General features: G+C 31.6%; 1 protein-coding gene and 1 long non-coding RNA gene across 4 annotated transcripts in view; one reads left to right on the top strand and one right to left on the bottom strand.

The window, feature by feature from the left end:
* Positions 1–13,767, bottom strand: part of dclk1a (doublecortin-like kinase 1a) — an 84,944-nt gene that overhangs the window by 3,338 nt on the left and 67,839 nt on the right. For all 3 annotated transcript variants that reach the window (XM_035433732.1, XM_035433733.1, XM_035433734.1), the window contains exons 11-15: positions 2,538–2,671; positions 2,119–2,196; positions 1,107–1,203; positions 818–898; positions 206–319 (exon numbers count right to left, since the gene is read on the bottom strand). In XM_035433732.1, coding sequence (XP_035289623.1) covers positions 206–319; positions 818–898; positions 1,107–1,203; positions 2,119–2,196; positions 2,538–2,671 — 504 coding nt within the window. The remainder of the gene's footprint in view (positions 1–205; positions 320–817; positions 899–1,106; positions 1,204–2,118; positions 2,197–2,537; positions 2,672–13,767) is intronic.
* Positions 187–3,198, top strand: LOC118235871. Its single transcript, XR_004766930.1, has 2 exons — positions 187–924; positions 1,571–3,198. It is a non-coding gene; the product is annotated as an uncharacterized LOC118235871 (long non-coding RNA).

The following is a 13,767-nucleotide window of genomic DNA, read 5'->3' as shown; positions in this document are numbered from 1 at the left end:
CAATTAGAGGCCAAAAACAGGGAATCATGTTTTTTTAAAGGATCTAAAGGTCTCGTAGAATGTAAACATGACCTGTGGTCATTTTGATGCCTATAAACTGTATTTAAATGATTGCACGTGAAATGTTTCTAGATTAAATGAAATGTATAGTACAGGTCCGTTGGGGAGTTTGGGGGAGGGGTTTGGGGGTGGGGGTGGAGCTTACCGAAGTGACGGACACGTCGGCCGTGGGGCTGTCCGGTTTGGGGCAGGTGTTGAAGTGCTTCCTGATCTTTCCGGCGACAGACAGCTGGTGCTCGTTCTCCGGCAGGCCCCCGTCCTGAAGGGAGGAGCGGACAGGAGACGCCAGGCACCCGATTAGCATACAAGGTGGCCAGGTGGAGGTGGAAGTACAGGTGAAGGTGTAAGTGCGTTCTGCATGCTGGTGGTACAGGTGAACTCTCCCCTTATTGTTGAGTGCTTTCATGCTTATCAGATGAAAAAAGCTACATAAATTATTACTGTTATTATTATTGGTATTGTTATCAGCCAATCCTTTACACTGTAGGTCTGTATTGTAAGGGGGTCCTGTATTCCATGCAGTATGGTAGGTGTCCTGGTAGATGGCGGCCATGTTGAGAGCTGTGTGCAGTTCAGTCAGTGTAAGAGGATAAGATGGCAGCCATGTTGACAGCTGTGTGCAGTTCAGTCGGTAAGAGGGTAGGATGGCGGCCATGTTGAGAGCCGTGTGTAGTTCAGTCAGTGTAAGAGGATAGGATGGCAGCCATGTTGAGAGCCGTGTGTAGTTCAGTCGGTGTAAGAGGATAGGAACACTCACATTGACCCAGGGGTGCTGCAGGACCTGAAGGGCCGTGTATCTCTGATCAACCTCCACCTGCAGCATCGACTGAATCAGCTCCTGTGGAGGACGAGAGTGTACGCAAGGTGAGTAACACACACACATCCGTACACTCATACATACACATTTATGCACAATGTGAGCAGCAGTAATACAGATCCATTCCCACACAATCTGAGTGGTACACACACTAAAGAGAAGCAGTGAGACAGACAGACGAACACAGAACCACACATATCCATAAGCACATATCAAAGAAAACACCCACCTTAGCACTGTCTGAAACATTGTCCCAGTAGGGTAATGGAAAGTCTAGCTGTCCCAGCAGAATCTGATCGAAGAGGACTTCCTGGTCTTCAGTACTTCTGGAAAAAAGTGAGGGGAAAAAATCCAGTTTTTACCTAAAATAACACACCATAGGACAGCACAGATTATGGTTTTTAATGGATTGTTTTTACATTGAATGACTTCATATTGCATAACCAGCCCACCTGCTAATGCCTAATGGGTTGTGCTGCATGTGTGTTTCTTGTTAATAAGATCTTGTGTTGTTGAATGGCACTTTTACATGTTTAAGTTGGATATTTAATATTTACAGGCTCTTTGTGTCCTGTCTGTATGCTAAATGTTTTTTGTTGTGTTCCTGTTTTGTTTCCCCTCTTAGATACTGCCTCTATTTATTTAATGTACGGTTGCATTTGGTCTTTGCTGCTGCAAAAAAAAAAATCACAGTATTTATCTATATATCTGTCTGTCTATCAGTTGATTGATTATAGAGCACTATGTTCAATTTAGTAATAGCATTCCAAAGGGACACCAGTCATTAGTTGTTCATTTCCACTGTACATCAGGTCTGATGTATTAAATAAACTTGCATGTTCATGTACTTGAAAGTGTGTAGAGACATACAAGTTGGTCATCCGAAGAAAGACTACCAATATTCCAACTGTAGTCCCATTGCTGTTTAGATCCAGAAAGCTTTTTCCCAGTGAGAAAAGGCCAGAATCTACACGTCTAGAGAGGTGGAAATTCAGTTTTGTATGTTTTGACGTAAACGGTCTAGGTTAACCCCAGTATAGCTCCGGTTTTACTCAGACACAGCCTGGCTATCTCGGCTAGAAAACTTTTCAATCAAATGTAGTCGGGGTTTCCACCAGAGTGCCTAGATGGTGTTTCACCAGCAGAATGTTCCCTGGGTTCTATTGCTATGCCTGTAATGCACAACCGGCGCGGGACGGGACACAAAATGGACGCCGAGGACAGCGAGCTGGGACGCCTACCCCCGGAACGGAGGGAAGCCGCAGAGGAGGATGTAGGTGATGACGCCGGCCGCCCAGATGTCCACCTTAAGGCCGTACCTGCAGAGAGGAACAGACCCGCGCTCAGACGTGGGGCTACATGACACTGAATGGGGGGTACAGACACTGAAGGGGCAGTACTGACACGGGCCAGTGGGGTCAGTGAACACTGCAGGTTCATTCACCCTGCTTATTATCACTTCTTGTATCAGAAGAGGTGCTCTGGCAATACTGACACGGGCCAGTGGGGTCAGTGAACGTTGCAGGTTCATTCACACTTTATTTTCACTCCTTGTATCTGTTCACGTCCTCGCACTTTCCTTGGCTCCCACCCAACAGAGGATGTTCAAGGATGAGATGGGTGTTCAAGGTTAAGATTTATTTAATTGACCAACACTCACCCGCTCTCTGCAATAATCTCTGGTGCTACATAGGTGGGTGTCCCACACACAGTATAAAGGGGTCCGTCCACGACAGTGGCTAAGCCGAAATCGCCAAGCTTGAGGGACTTGCTACCATCTTGGTGTTCGTAAACCTGAAATACAAAAAATGTGTATATATTATGTTGCTGCTCAACGATAATGACACCTTGACTTCAACATCAAACCCTGTGGCTGGCAGCATATACTGCTGTAAAAAAAAAAAAAAAAAAAAACATTGGATGTAGAGGGCGAGCCATCATACTTGCTACCAATCTTATCGTTTAGAGATCCTATTTCATAATTTTCATTTTGTGTATTTTTTCCCCCTCCATTTATTAATTTGTCAGAAAAAAGAGACTATTATGTTGAATTTCACTGTTCATCCAATGATATTTTAATGAGAAATTATTTAAATGCAGGTATTTTCACATCCACCTGAATAAAAAAACTTACATTTTAAAAATTGTTCCTGTTTTAAATATGAGATGGTAGTCTTTTGTACTTTGCTGTTTCTCCATTGAAAAAGTATTATTTTGCGAAATGTTAAAAAGGATTTTCCTTGATTTCACACTGTTGAGTTTAATTGTTGAATAAGTCGGATTTCGTATGTATGTGATGTATAAATATTGTTTGTCCTTTTTGTCGCACTATTGTCTTGAATTTTTGTGTGATTTATTTCCCATTGAAACAAGTAATAACTTTCTACATAAATCCCTATAGACTCATGTATATTAATTTATTTTAAAAAGGCCATTAAGATGACATAATTCCCTATCTGTTTGAGGCAAGAGCAGAAGGGCAAACAGGCATTTAAAATTTTTAGCAGTTTTTCCACGTTTTGGACATAAGCCTATAGCCTTATGTATTTTTCAATTTTCCACCAAAAATAGATTTTTCATCATAAATCCCTTTAAAATCATTTCTAGTCATTTATTTCAATGGGAAAGTGAATTAAATATGATTCCCTATCTGTTTGAATGGAAAACAGGCATTTTAAAATTTTTAGCAGTTTTTCCACGTTTTGGACATAAGCCTATAGCCTTATGTATTTTTCAATTTTCCACCAAAAATAGATTTTTCATCATAAATCCCTTTAAAATCATTTCTAGTCATTTATTTCAATGGGAAAGTGAATTAAATATGATTCCCTATCTGTTTGAATGGAAAACAGGCATTTTAAAATTTTTAGCAGTTTTTCCACGTTTTGGACATAAGCCTATAGCCTTATGTATTTTTCAATTTTCCACCAAAAATAGATTTTTCATCATAAATCCCTTTAAAATCATTTCTAGTCATTTATTTCAATGGGAAAGTGAATTAAATATGATTCCCTATCTGTTTGAATGGAAAACAGGCATTTTAAAATTTTTAGCAGTTTTTCCAGGTTTTGGACATAAGCCTATAGCCCTATGTATTTTTCAATTTTCCACCAAAAATAGATTTTTCATCATAAATCCCTTTAAAATCATTTCTAGTCATTTATTTCAATGGGAAAGTGAATTAAATATGATTCCCTATCTGTTTGAATGGAAAACAGGCATTTTAAAATTTTTAGCAGTTTTTCCAGGTTTTGGACATAAGCCTATAGCCTTATGTATTTTTCAATTTTCCACCAAAAATAGATTTTTCATCATAAATCCCTTTAAAATCATTTCTAGTCATTTATTTCAATGGGAAAGTGAATTAAATATGATTCCCTATCTGTTTGAATGGAAAACAGGCATTTTAAAATTTTTAGCAGTTTTTCCAGGTTTTGGACATAAGCCTATAGCCTTATGTATTTTTCAATTTTCCACCAAAAATAGATTTTTCATCATAAATCCCTTTAAAATCATTTCTAGTCATTTATTTCAATGGGAAAGTGAATTAAATATGATTCCCTATCTGTTTGAATGGAAAACAGGCATTTTAAAATTTTTAGCAGTTTTTCCAGGTTTTGGACATAAGCCTATAGCCTTATGTATTTTTCAATTTTCCACCAAAAATAGATTTTTCATCATAAATCCCTTTAAAATCATTTCTAGTCATTTATTTCAATGGGAAAGTGAATTAAATATGATTCCCTATCTGTTTGAATGGAAAACAGGCATTTTAAAATTTTTAGCAGTTTTTCCACGTTTTGGACATAAGCCTATAGCCTTATGTATTTTTCAATTTTCCACCAAAAATAGATTTTTCATCATAAATCCCTTTAAAATCATTTCTAGTCATTTATTTCAATGGGAAAGTGAATTAAATATGATTCCCTATCTGTTTGAATGGAAAACAGGCATTTTAAAATTTTTAGCAGTTTTTCCAGGTTTTGGACATAAGCCTATAGCCTTATGTATTTTTCAGTTTTCCACCAAAAATAGATTTTTCATCATAAATCCCTTTAAAATCATTTCTAGTCATTTATTTCAATGGGAAAGTGAATTAAATATGATTCCCTATCTGTTTGAATGGAAAACAGGCATTTTAAAATTTTTAGCAGTTTTTCCACGTTTTGGACATAAGCCTATAGCCTTATGTATTTTTCAATTTTCCACCAAAAATAGATTTTTCATCATAAATCCCTTTAAAATCATTTCTAGTCATTTATTTCAATGGGAAAGTGAATTAAATATGATTCCCTATCTGTTTGAATGGAAAACAGGCATTTTAAAATTTTTAGCAGTTTTTCCAGGTTTTGGACATAAGCCTATAGCCTTATGTATTTTTCAATTTTCCACCAAAAATAGATTTTTCATCATAAATCCCTTTAAAATCATTTCTAGTCATTTATTTCAATGGGAAAGTGAATTAAATATGATTCCCTATCTGTTTGAATGGAAAACAGGCATTTTAAAATTTTTAGCAGTTTTTCCAGGTTTTGGACATAAGCCTATAGCCTTATGTATTTTTCAATTTTCCACCAAAAATAGATTTTTCATCATAAATCCCTTTAAAATCATTTCTAGTCATTTATTTCAATGGGAAAGTGAATTAAATATGATTCCCTATCGGTTTGAATGGAAAACAGGCATTTAAAATTTTTAGCAGTTTTTCCACGTTTTGGACATAAGCCTATAGCCTTATGTATTTTTCAATTTTCCACCAAAAATAGATTTTTCATCATAAATCCCTTTAAAATCATTTCTAGTCATTTATTTCAATGGGAAAGTGAATTAAATATGATTCCCTATCGGTTTGAATGGAAAACAGGCATTTAAAAATTTTAGCAGTTTTTCCTAGGTTTTGGACATAAGCCTATAGCCTTATGTATTTTTCAATTTTCCACCAAAAATAGATTTTTCATCATAAATCCCTTTAAAATCATTTCTAGTCATTTATTTCAATGGGAAAGTGAATTAAATATGATTCCCTATCTGTTTGAATGGAAAACAGGCATTTTAAAATTTTTAGCAGTTTTTCCAGGTTTTGGACATAAGCCTATAGCCTTATGTATTTTTCAATTTTCCACCAAAAATAGATTTTTCATCATAAATCCCTTTAAAATCATTTCTAGTCATTTATTTCAATGGGAAAGTGAATTAAATATGATTCCCTATCTGTTTGAATGGAAAACAGGCATTTTAAAATTTTTAGCAGTTTTTCCAGGTTTTGGACATAAGCCTATAGCCTTATGTATTTTTCAATTTTCCACCAAAATAGATTTTTCATCATAAATCCCTTTAAAATCATTTCTAGTCATTTATTTCAATGGGAAAGTGAATTAAATATGATTCCCTATCTGTTTGAATGGAAAACAGGCATTTTAAAATTTTTAGCAGTTTTTCCAGGTTTTGGACATAAGCCTATAGCCTTATGTATTTTTCAATTTCCACCAAAAATAGATTTTTCATCATAAATCCCTTTAAAATCATTTCTAGTCATTTATTTCAATGGGAAAGTGAATTAAATATGATTCCCTATCTGTTTGAATGGAAAACAGGCATTTTAAAATTTTTAGCAGTTTTTCCACGTTTTGGACATAAGCCTATAGCCTTATGTATTTTTCAATTTTCCACCAAAAATAGATTTTTCATCATAAATCCCTTTAAAATCATTTCTAGTCATTTATTTCAATGGGAAAGTGAATTAAATATGATTCCCTATCTGTTTGAATGGAAAACAGGCATTTTAAAATTTTTAGCAGTTTTTCCAGGTTTTGGACATAAGCCTATAGCCTTATGTATTTTTCAATTTTCCACCAAAAATAGATTTTTCATCATAAATCCCTTTAAAATCATTTCTAGTCATTTATTTCAATGGGAAAGTGAATTAAATATGATTCCCTATCTGTTTGAATGGAAAACAGGCATTTTAAAATTTTTAGCAGTTTTTCCAGGTTTTGGACATAAGCCTATAGCCTTATGTATTTTTCAATTTTCCACCAAAAATAGATTTTTCATCATAAATCCCTTTAAAATCATTTCTAGTCATTTATTTCAATGGGAAAGTGAATTAAATATGATTCCCTATCTGTTTGAATGGAAAACAGGCATTTTAAAATTTTTAGCAGTTTTTCCAGGTTTTGGACATAAGCCTATAGCCTTATGTATTTTTCAATTTTCCACCAAAAATAGATTTTTCATCATAAATCCCTTTAAAATCATTTCTAGTCATTTATTTCAATGGGAAAGTGAATTAAATATGATTCCCTATCTGTTTGAATGGAAAACAGGCATTTTAAAATTTTTAGCAGTTTTTCCACGTTTTGGACATAAGCCTATAGCCTTATGTATTTTTCAATTTTCCACCAAAAATAGATTTTTCATCATAAATCCCTTTAAAATCATTTCTAGTCATTTATTTCAATGGGAAAGTGAATTAAATATGATTCCCTATCTGTTTGAATGGAAAACAGGCATTTTAAAATTTTTAGCAGTTTTTCCAGGTTTTGGACATAAGCCTATAGCCTTATGTATTTTTCAATTTTCCACCAAAAATAGATTTTTCATCATAAATCCCTTTAAAATCATTTCTAGTCATTTATTTCAATGGGAAAGTGAATTAAATATGATTCCCTATCTGTTTGAATGGAAAACAGGCATTTTAAAATTTTTAGCAGTTTTTCCAGGTTTTGGACATAAGCCTATAGCCTTATGTATTTTTCAATTTTCCACCAAAAATAGATTTTTCATCATAAATCCCTTTAAAATCATTTCTAGTCATTTATTTCAATGGGAAAGTGAATTAAATATGATTCCCTATCTGTTTGAATGGAAAACAGGCATTTTAAAATTTTTAGCAGTTTTTCCAGGTTTTGGACATAAGCCTATAGCCTTATGTATTTTTCAATTTTCCACCAAAAATAGATTTTTCATCATAAATCCCTTTAAAATCATTTCTAGTCATTTATTTCAATGGGAAAGTGAATTAAATATGATTCCCTATCTGTTTGAATGGAAAACAGGCATTTTAAAATTTTTAGCAGTTTTTCCACGTTTTGGACATAAGCCTATAGCCTTATGTATTTTTCAATTTTCCACCAAAAATAGATTTTTCATCATAAATCCCTTTAAAATCATTTCTAGTCATTTATTTCAATGGGAAAGTGAATTAAATATGATTCCCTATCTGTTTGAATGGAAAACAGGCATTTTAAAATTTTTAGCAGTTTTTCCAGGTTTTGGACATAAGCCTATAGCCTTATGTATTTTTCAATTTTCCACCAAAAATAGATTTTTCATCATAAATCCCTTTAAAATCATTTCTAGTCATTTATTTCAATGGGAAAGTGAATTAAATATGATTCCCTATCTGTTTGAATGGAAAACAGGCATTTTAAAATTTTTAGCAGTTTTTCCAGGTTTTGGACATAAGCCTATAGCCTTATGTATTTTTCAATTTTCCACCAAAATAGATTTTTCATCATAAATCCCTTTAAAATCATTTCTAGTCATTTATTTCAATGGGAAAGTGAATTAAATATGATTCCCTATCTGTTTGAATGGAAAACAGGCATTTTAAAATTTTTAGCAGTTTTTCCACGTTTTGGACATAAGCCTATAGCCTTATGTATTTTTCAATTTTCCACCAAAAATAGATTTTCATCATAAATCCCTTTAAAATCATTTCTAGTCATTTATTTCAATGGGAAAGTGAATTAAATATGATTCCCTATCTGTTTGAATGGAAAACAGGCATTTTAAAATTTTTAGCAGTTTTTCCAGGTTTTGGACATAAGCCTATAGCCTTATGTATTTTTCAATTTTCCACCAAAAATAGATTTTTCATCATAAATCCCTTTAAAATCATTTCTAGTCATTTATTTCAATGGGAAAGTGAATTAAATATGATTCCCTATCTGTTTGAATGGAAAACAGGCATTTTAAAATTTTTAGCAGTTTTTCCAGGTTTTGGACATAAGCCTATAGCCTTATGTATTTTTCAATTTTCCACCAAAAATAGATTTTTCATCATAAATCCCTTTAAAATCATTTCTAGTCATTTATTTCAATGGGAAAGTGAATTAAATATGATTCCCTATCTGTTTGAATGGAAAACAGGCATTTTAAAATTTTTAGCAGTTTTTCCAGGTTTTGGACATAAGCCTATAGCCTTATGTATTTTTCAATTTTCCACCAAAATAGATTTTTCATCATAAATCCCTTTAAAATCATTTCTAGTCATTTATTTCAATGGGAAAGTGAATTAAATATGATTCCCTATCGGTTTGAATGGAAAACAGGCATTTTAAAAATTTTTAGCAGTTTTCCTAGGTTTTGGACATAAGCCTATAGCCTTATGTATTTTTCAATTTTCCACCAAAATAGATTTTTCATCATAAATCCCTTTAAAATCATTTCTAGTCATTTATTTCAATGGGAAAGTGAATTAAATATGATTCCCTATCTGTTTGAATGGAAAACAGGCATTTTAAATTTTTAGCAGTTTTTCCAGGTTTTGGACATAAGCCTATAGCCTTATGTATTTTTCAATTTTCCACCAAAAATAGATTTTTCATCATAAATCCCTTTAAAATCATTTCTAGTCATTTATTTCAATGGGAAAGTGAATTAAATATGATTCCCTATCTGTTTGAATGGAAAACAGGCATTTTAAAATTTTTAGCAGTTTTTCCAGGTTTTGGACATAAGCCTATAGCCTTATGTATTTTTCAATTTTCCACCAAAAATAGATTTTTCATCATAAATCCCTTTAAAATCATTTCTAGTCATTTATTTCAATGGGAAAGTGAATTAAATATGATTCCCTATCTGTTTGAATGGAAAACAGGCATTTTAAAATTTTTAGCAGTTTTTCCAGGTTTTGGACATAAGCCTATAGCCTTATGTATTTTTCAATTTTCCACCAAAAATAGATTTTTCATCATAAATCCCTTTAAAATCATTTCTAGTCATTTATTTCAATGGGAAAGTGAATTAAATATGATTCCCTATCTGTTTGAATGGAAAACAGGCATTTTAAAATTTTTAGCAGTTTTTCCAGGTTTTGGACATAAGCCTATAGCCTTATGTATTTTTCAATTTTCCACCAAAAATAGATTTTTCATCATAAATCCCTTTAAAATCATTTCTAGTCATTTATTTCAATGGGAAAGTGAATTAAATATGATTCCCTATCTGTTTGAATGGAAAACAGGCATTTTAAAATTTTTAGCAGTTTTTCCAGGTTTTGGACATAAGCCTATAGCCTTATGTATTTTTCAATTTTCCACCAAAAATAGATTTTTCATCATAAATCCCTTTAAAATCATTTCTAGTCATTTATTTCAATGGGAAAGTGAATTAAATATGATTCCCTATCTGTTTGAATGGAAAACAGGCATTTTAAAATTTTTAGCAGTTTTTCCAGGTTTTGGACATAAGCCTATAGCCTTATGTATTTTTCAATTTTCCACCAAAAATAGATTTTTCATCATAAATCCCTTTAAAATCATTTCTAGTCATTTATTTCAATGGGAAAGTGAATTAAATATGATTCCCTATCTGTTTGAATGGAAAACAGGCATTTTAAAATTTTTAGCAGTTTTTCCAGGTTTTGGACATAAGCCTATAGCCTTATGTATTTTTCAATTTCCCACCAAAAATAGATTTTTCATCATAAATCCCTTTAAAATCATTTCTAGTCATTTATTTCAATGGGAAAGTGAATTAAATATGATTCCCTATCTGTTTGAATGGAAAACAGGCATTTTAAAATTTTTAGCAGTTTTTCCACGTTTTGGACATAAGCCTATAGCCTTATGTATTTTTCAATTTTCCACCAAAAATAGATTTTTCATCATAAATCCCTTTAAAATCATTTCTAGTCATTTATTTCAATGGGAAAGTGAATTAAATAGGATTCTTATCTGTTTGAATGGAAAACAGGCATTTTAAAATTTTTAGCAGTTATAGCCTTATGTATTTTTCAATTTTCCACCAAAATAGATTTTTCATCATAAATCCCTTTAAAATCATTTCTAGGCATTTATTTCAATGGGAAAGTGAATTAAATATGATTCCCTATCGGTTTGAATGGAAAACAGGCATTTAAAAATTTTTAGCAGTTTTTCCACGTTTTGGACATAAGCCTATAGCCTTATGTATTTTTCAATTTTCCACCAAAAATAGATTTTTCATCATAAATCCCTTTAAAATCATTTCTAGTCATTTATTTCAATGGGAAAGTGAATTAAATATGATTCCCTATCTGTTTGAATGGAAAACAGGCATTTTAAAATTTTTAGCAGTTTTTCCACGTTTTGGACATAAGCCTATAGCCTTATGTATTTTTCAATTTTCCACCAAAAATAGATTTTTCATCATAAATCCCTTTAAAATCATTTCTAGTCATTTATTTCAATGGGAAAGTGAATTAAATATGATTCCCTATCTGTTTGAATGGAAAACAGGCATTTTAAAATTTTTAGCAGTTTTTCCACGTTTTGGACATAAGCCTATAGCCTTATGTATTTTTCAATTTTCCACCAAAAATAGATTTTTCATCATAAATCCCTTTAAAATCATTTCTAGTCATTTATTTCAATGGGAAAGTGAATTAAATATGATTCCCTATCTGTTTGAATGGAAAACAGGCATTTTAAAATTTTTAGCAGTTTTTCCACGTTTTGGACATAAGCTATAGCCTTATGTATTTTTCAATTTTCCACCAAAAATAGATTTTTCATCATAAATCCCTTTAAAATCATTTCTAGGCATTTATTTCAATGGGAAAGTGAATTAAATATGATTCCCTATCTGTTTGAATGGAAAACAGGCATTTTAAAATTTTTAGCAGTTTTTCCACGTTTTGGACATAAGCCTATAGCCTTATGTATTTTTCAATTTTTCACCAAAAATAGATTTTTCATCATAAATCCCATTAAAATCATTTCTAGTCATTTATTTCAATGGAAAAGTGAATTAAATAGGATTCCCTATCTGTTTGAATGGAAAACAGGCATTTTAAAATGTTTAGCAGTTTTTCCACGTTTTGGACATAAGCCTATATAGCCTTATGTATTTTTCAATTTTCCACCAAAAATAGATTTTTCATCATAAATCCCTTTAAAATCATTTCTAGTCATTTATTTCAATGGGAAAGTGAATTAAATATGATTCCCTATCTGTTTGAATGGAAAACAGGCATTTTAAAATTTTTAGCAGTTTTTCCACGTTTTGGACATAAGCCTATAGCCTTATGTATTTTTCAATTTTCCACCAAAAATAGATTTTTCATCATAAATCCCTTTAAAATCATTTCTAGTCATTTATTTCAATGGGAAAGTGAATTAAATATGATTCCCTATCTGTTTGAATGGAAAACAGGCATTTTAAAATTTTTAGCAGTTTTTCCAGGTTTTGGACATAAGCCTATAGCCTTATGTATTTTTCAATTTTCCACCAAAAATAGATTTTTCATCATAAATCCCTTTAAAATCATTTCTAGTCATTTATTTCAATGGGAAAGTGAATTAAATATGATTCCCTATCTGTTTGAATGGAAAACAGGCATTTTAAATTTTTTAGCAGTTTTTCCAGGTTTTGGACATAAGCCTATAGCCTTATGTATTTTTCAATTTTCCACCAAAATAGATTTTTCATCATAAATCCCTTTAAAATCATTTCTAGGCATTTATTTCAATGGGAAAGTGAATTAAATATGATTCCCTATCTGTTTGAATGGAAAACAGGCATTTTAAAATTTTTAGCAGTTTTTCCACGTTTTGGACATAAGCCTATATATAGCCTTATGTATTTTTCAATTTTCCACCAAAAATAGATTTTTCATCATAAATCCTTTTAAAATCATTTCTAGTCATTTATTTCAATGGGAAAGTGAATTAAATATGATGCCCTATCTGTTTGAATGGAAAACAGGCATTTAAAATTTTTTAGCAGTTTTTCCACGTTTTGGACATAAGCCTATAGCCTTATGTATTTTTCAATTTTCTACCAAAAATAGATTTTTCATCATAAATCCCTTTAAAATCATTTCTAGGAATTTATTTCAATGGGAAAGTGAATTAAATATGATTCCCTATCTGTTTGAATGGAAAACAGGCATTTTAAAATTTTTAGCAGTTTTTCCACGTTTTGGACATAAGCCTATAGCCTTATGTATTTTTCAATTTTCCACCAAAAATAGATTTTTCATCATAAATCCCTTTAAAATCATTTCTAGTCATTTATTTCAATGGGAAAGTGAATTAAATATGATTCCCTATCTGTTTGAATGGAAAACAGGCATTTTAAAATTTTTAGCAGTTTTTCCAGGTTTTGGACATAAGCCTATAGCCCTATGTATTTTTCAATTTTCCACCAAAAATAGATTTTTCATCATAAATCCCTTTAAAATCATTTCTAGTCATTTATTTCAATGGGAAAGTGAATTAAATATGATTCCCTATCTGTTTGAATGGAAAACAGGCATTTTAAAATTTTTAGCAGCTTTTCCAGGTTTTGGACATAAGCCTATAGCCTTATGTATTTTTCAATTTTCCACCAAAAATAGATTTTTCATCATAAATCCCTTTAAAATCATTTCTAGTCATTTATTTCAATGGGAAAGTGAATTAAATATGATTCCCTATCTGTTTGAATGGAAAACAGGCATTTTAAAATTTTTAGCAGTTTTTCCAGGTTTTGGACATAAGCCTATAGCCTTATGTATTTTTCAATTTTCCACCAAAAATAGATTTTTCATCATAAATCCCTTTAAAATCATTTCTAGTCATTTATTTCAATGGGAAAGTGAATTAAATATGATTCCCTATCTGTTTGAATGGAAAACAGGC

The sequence above is a fragment of the Anguilla anguilla genome, chromosome 9 (genome assembly GCF_013347855.1).
Source record: "Anguilla anguilla isolate fAngAng1 chromosome 9, fAngAng1.pri, whole genome shotgun sequence".
Classification (NCBI taxonomy): Eukaryota; Metazoa; Chordata; class Actinopteri; order Anguilliformes; family Anguillidae; genus Anguilla; species Anguilla anguilla.
Note: the sequence above shows the minus strand (reverse complement) of the source record. Positions and strands in the feature narration are given on the sequence as shown.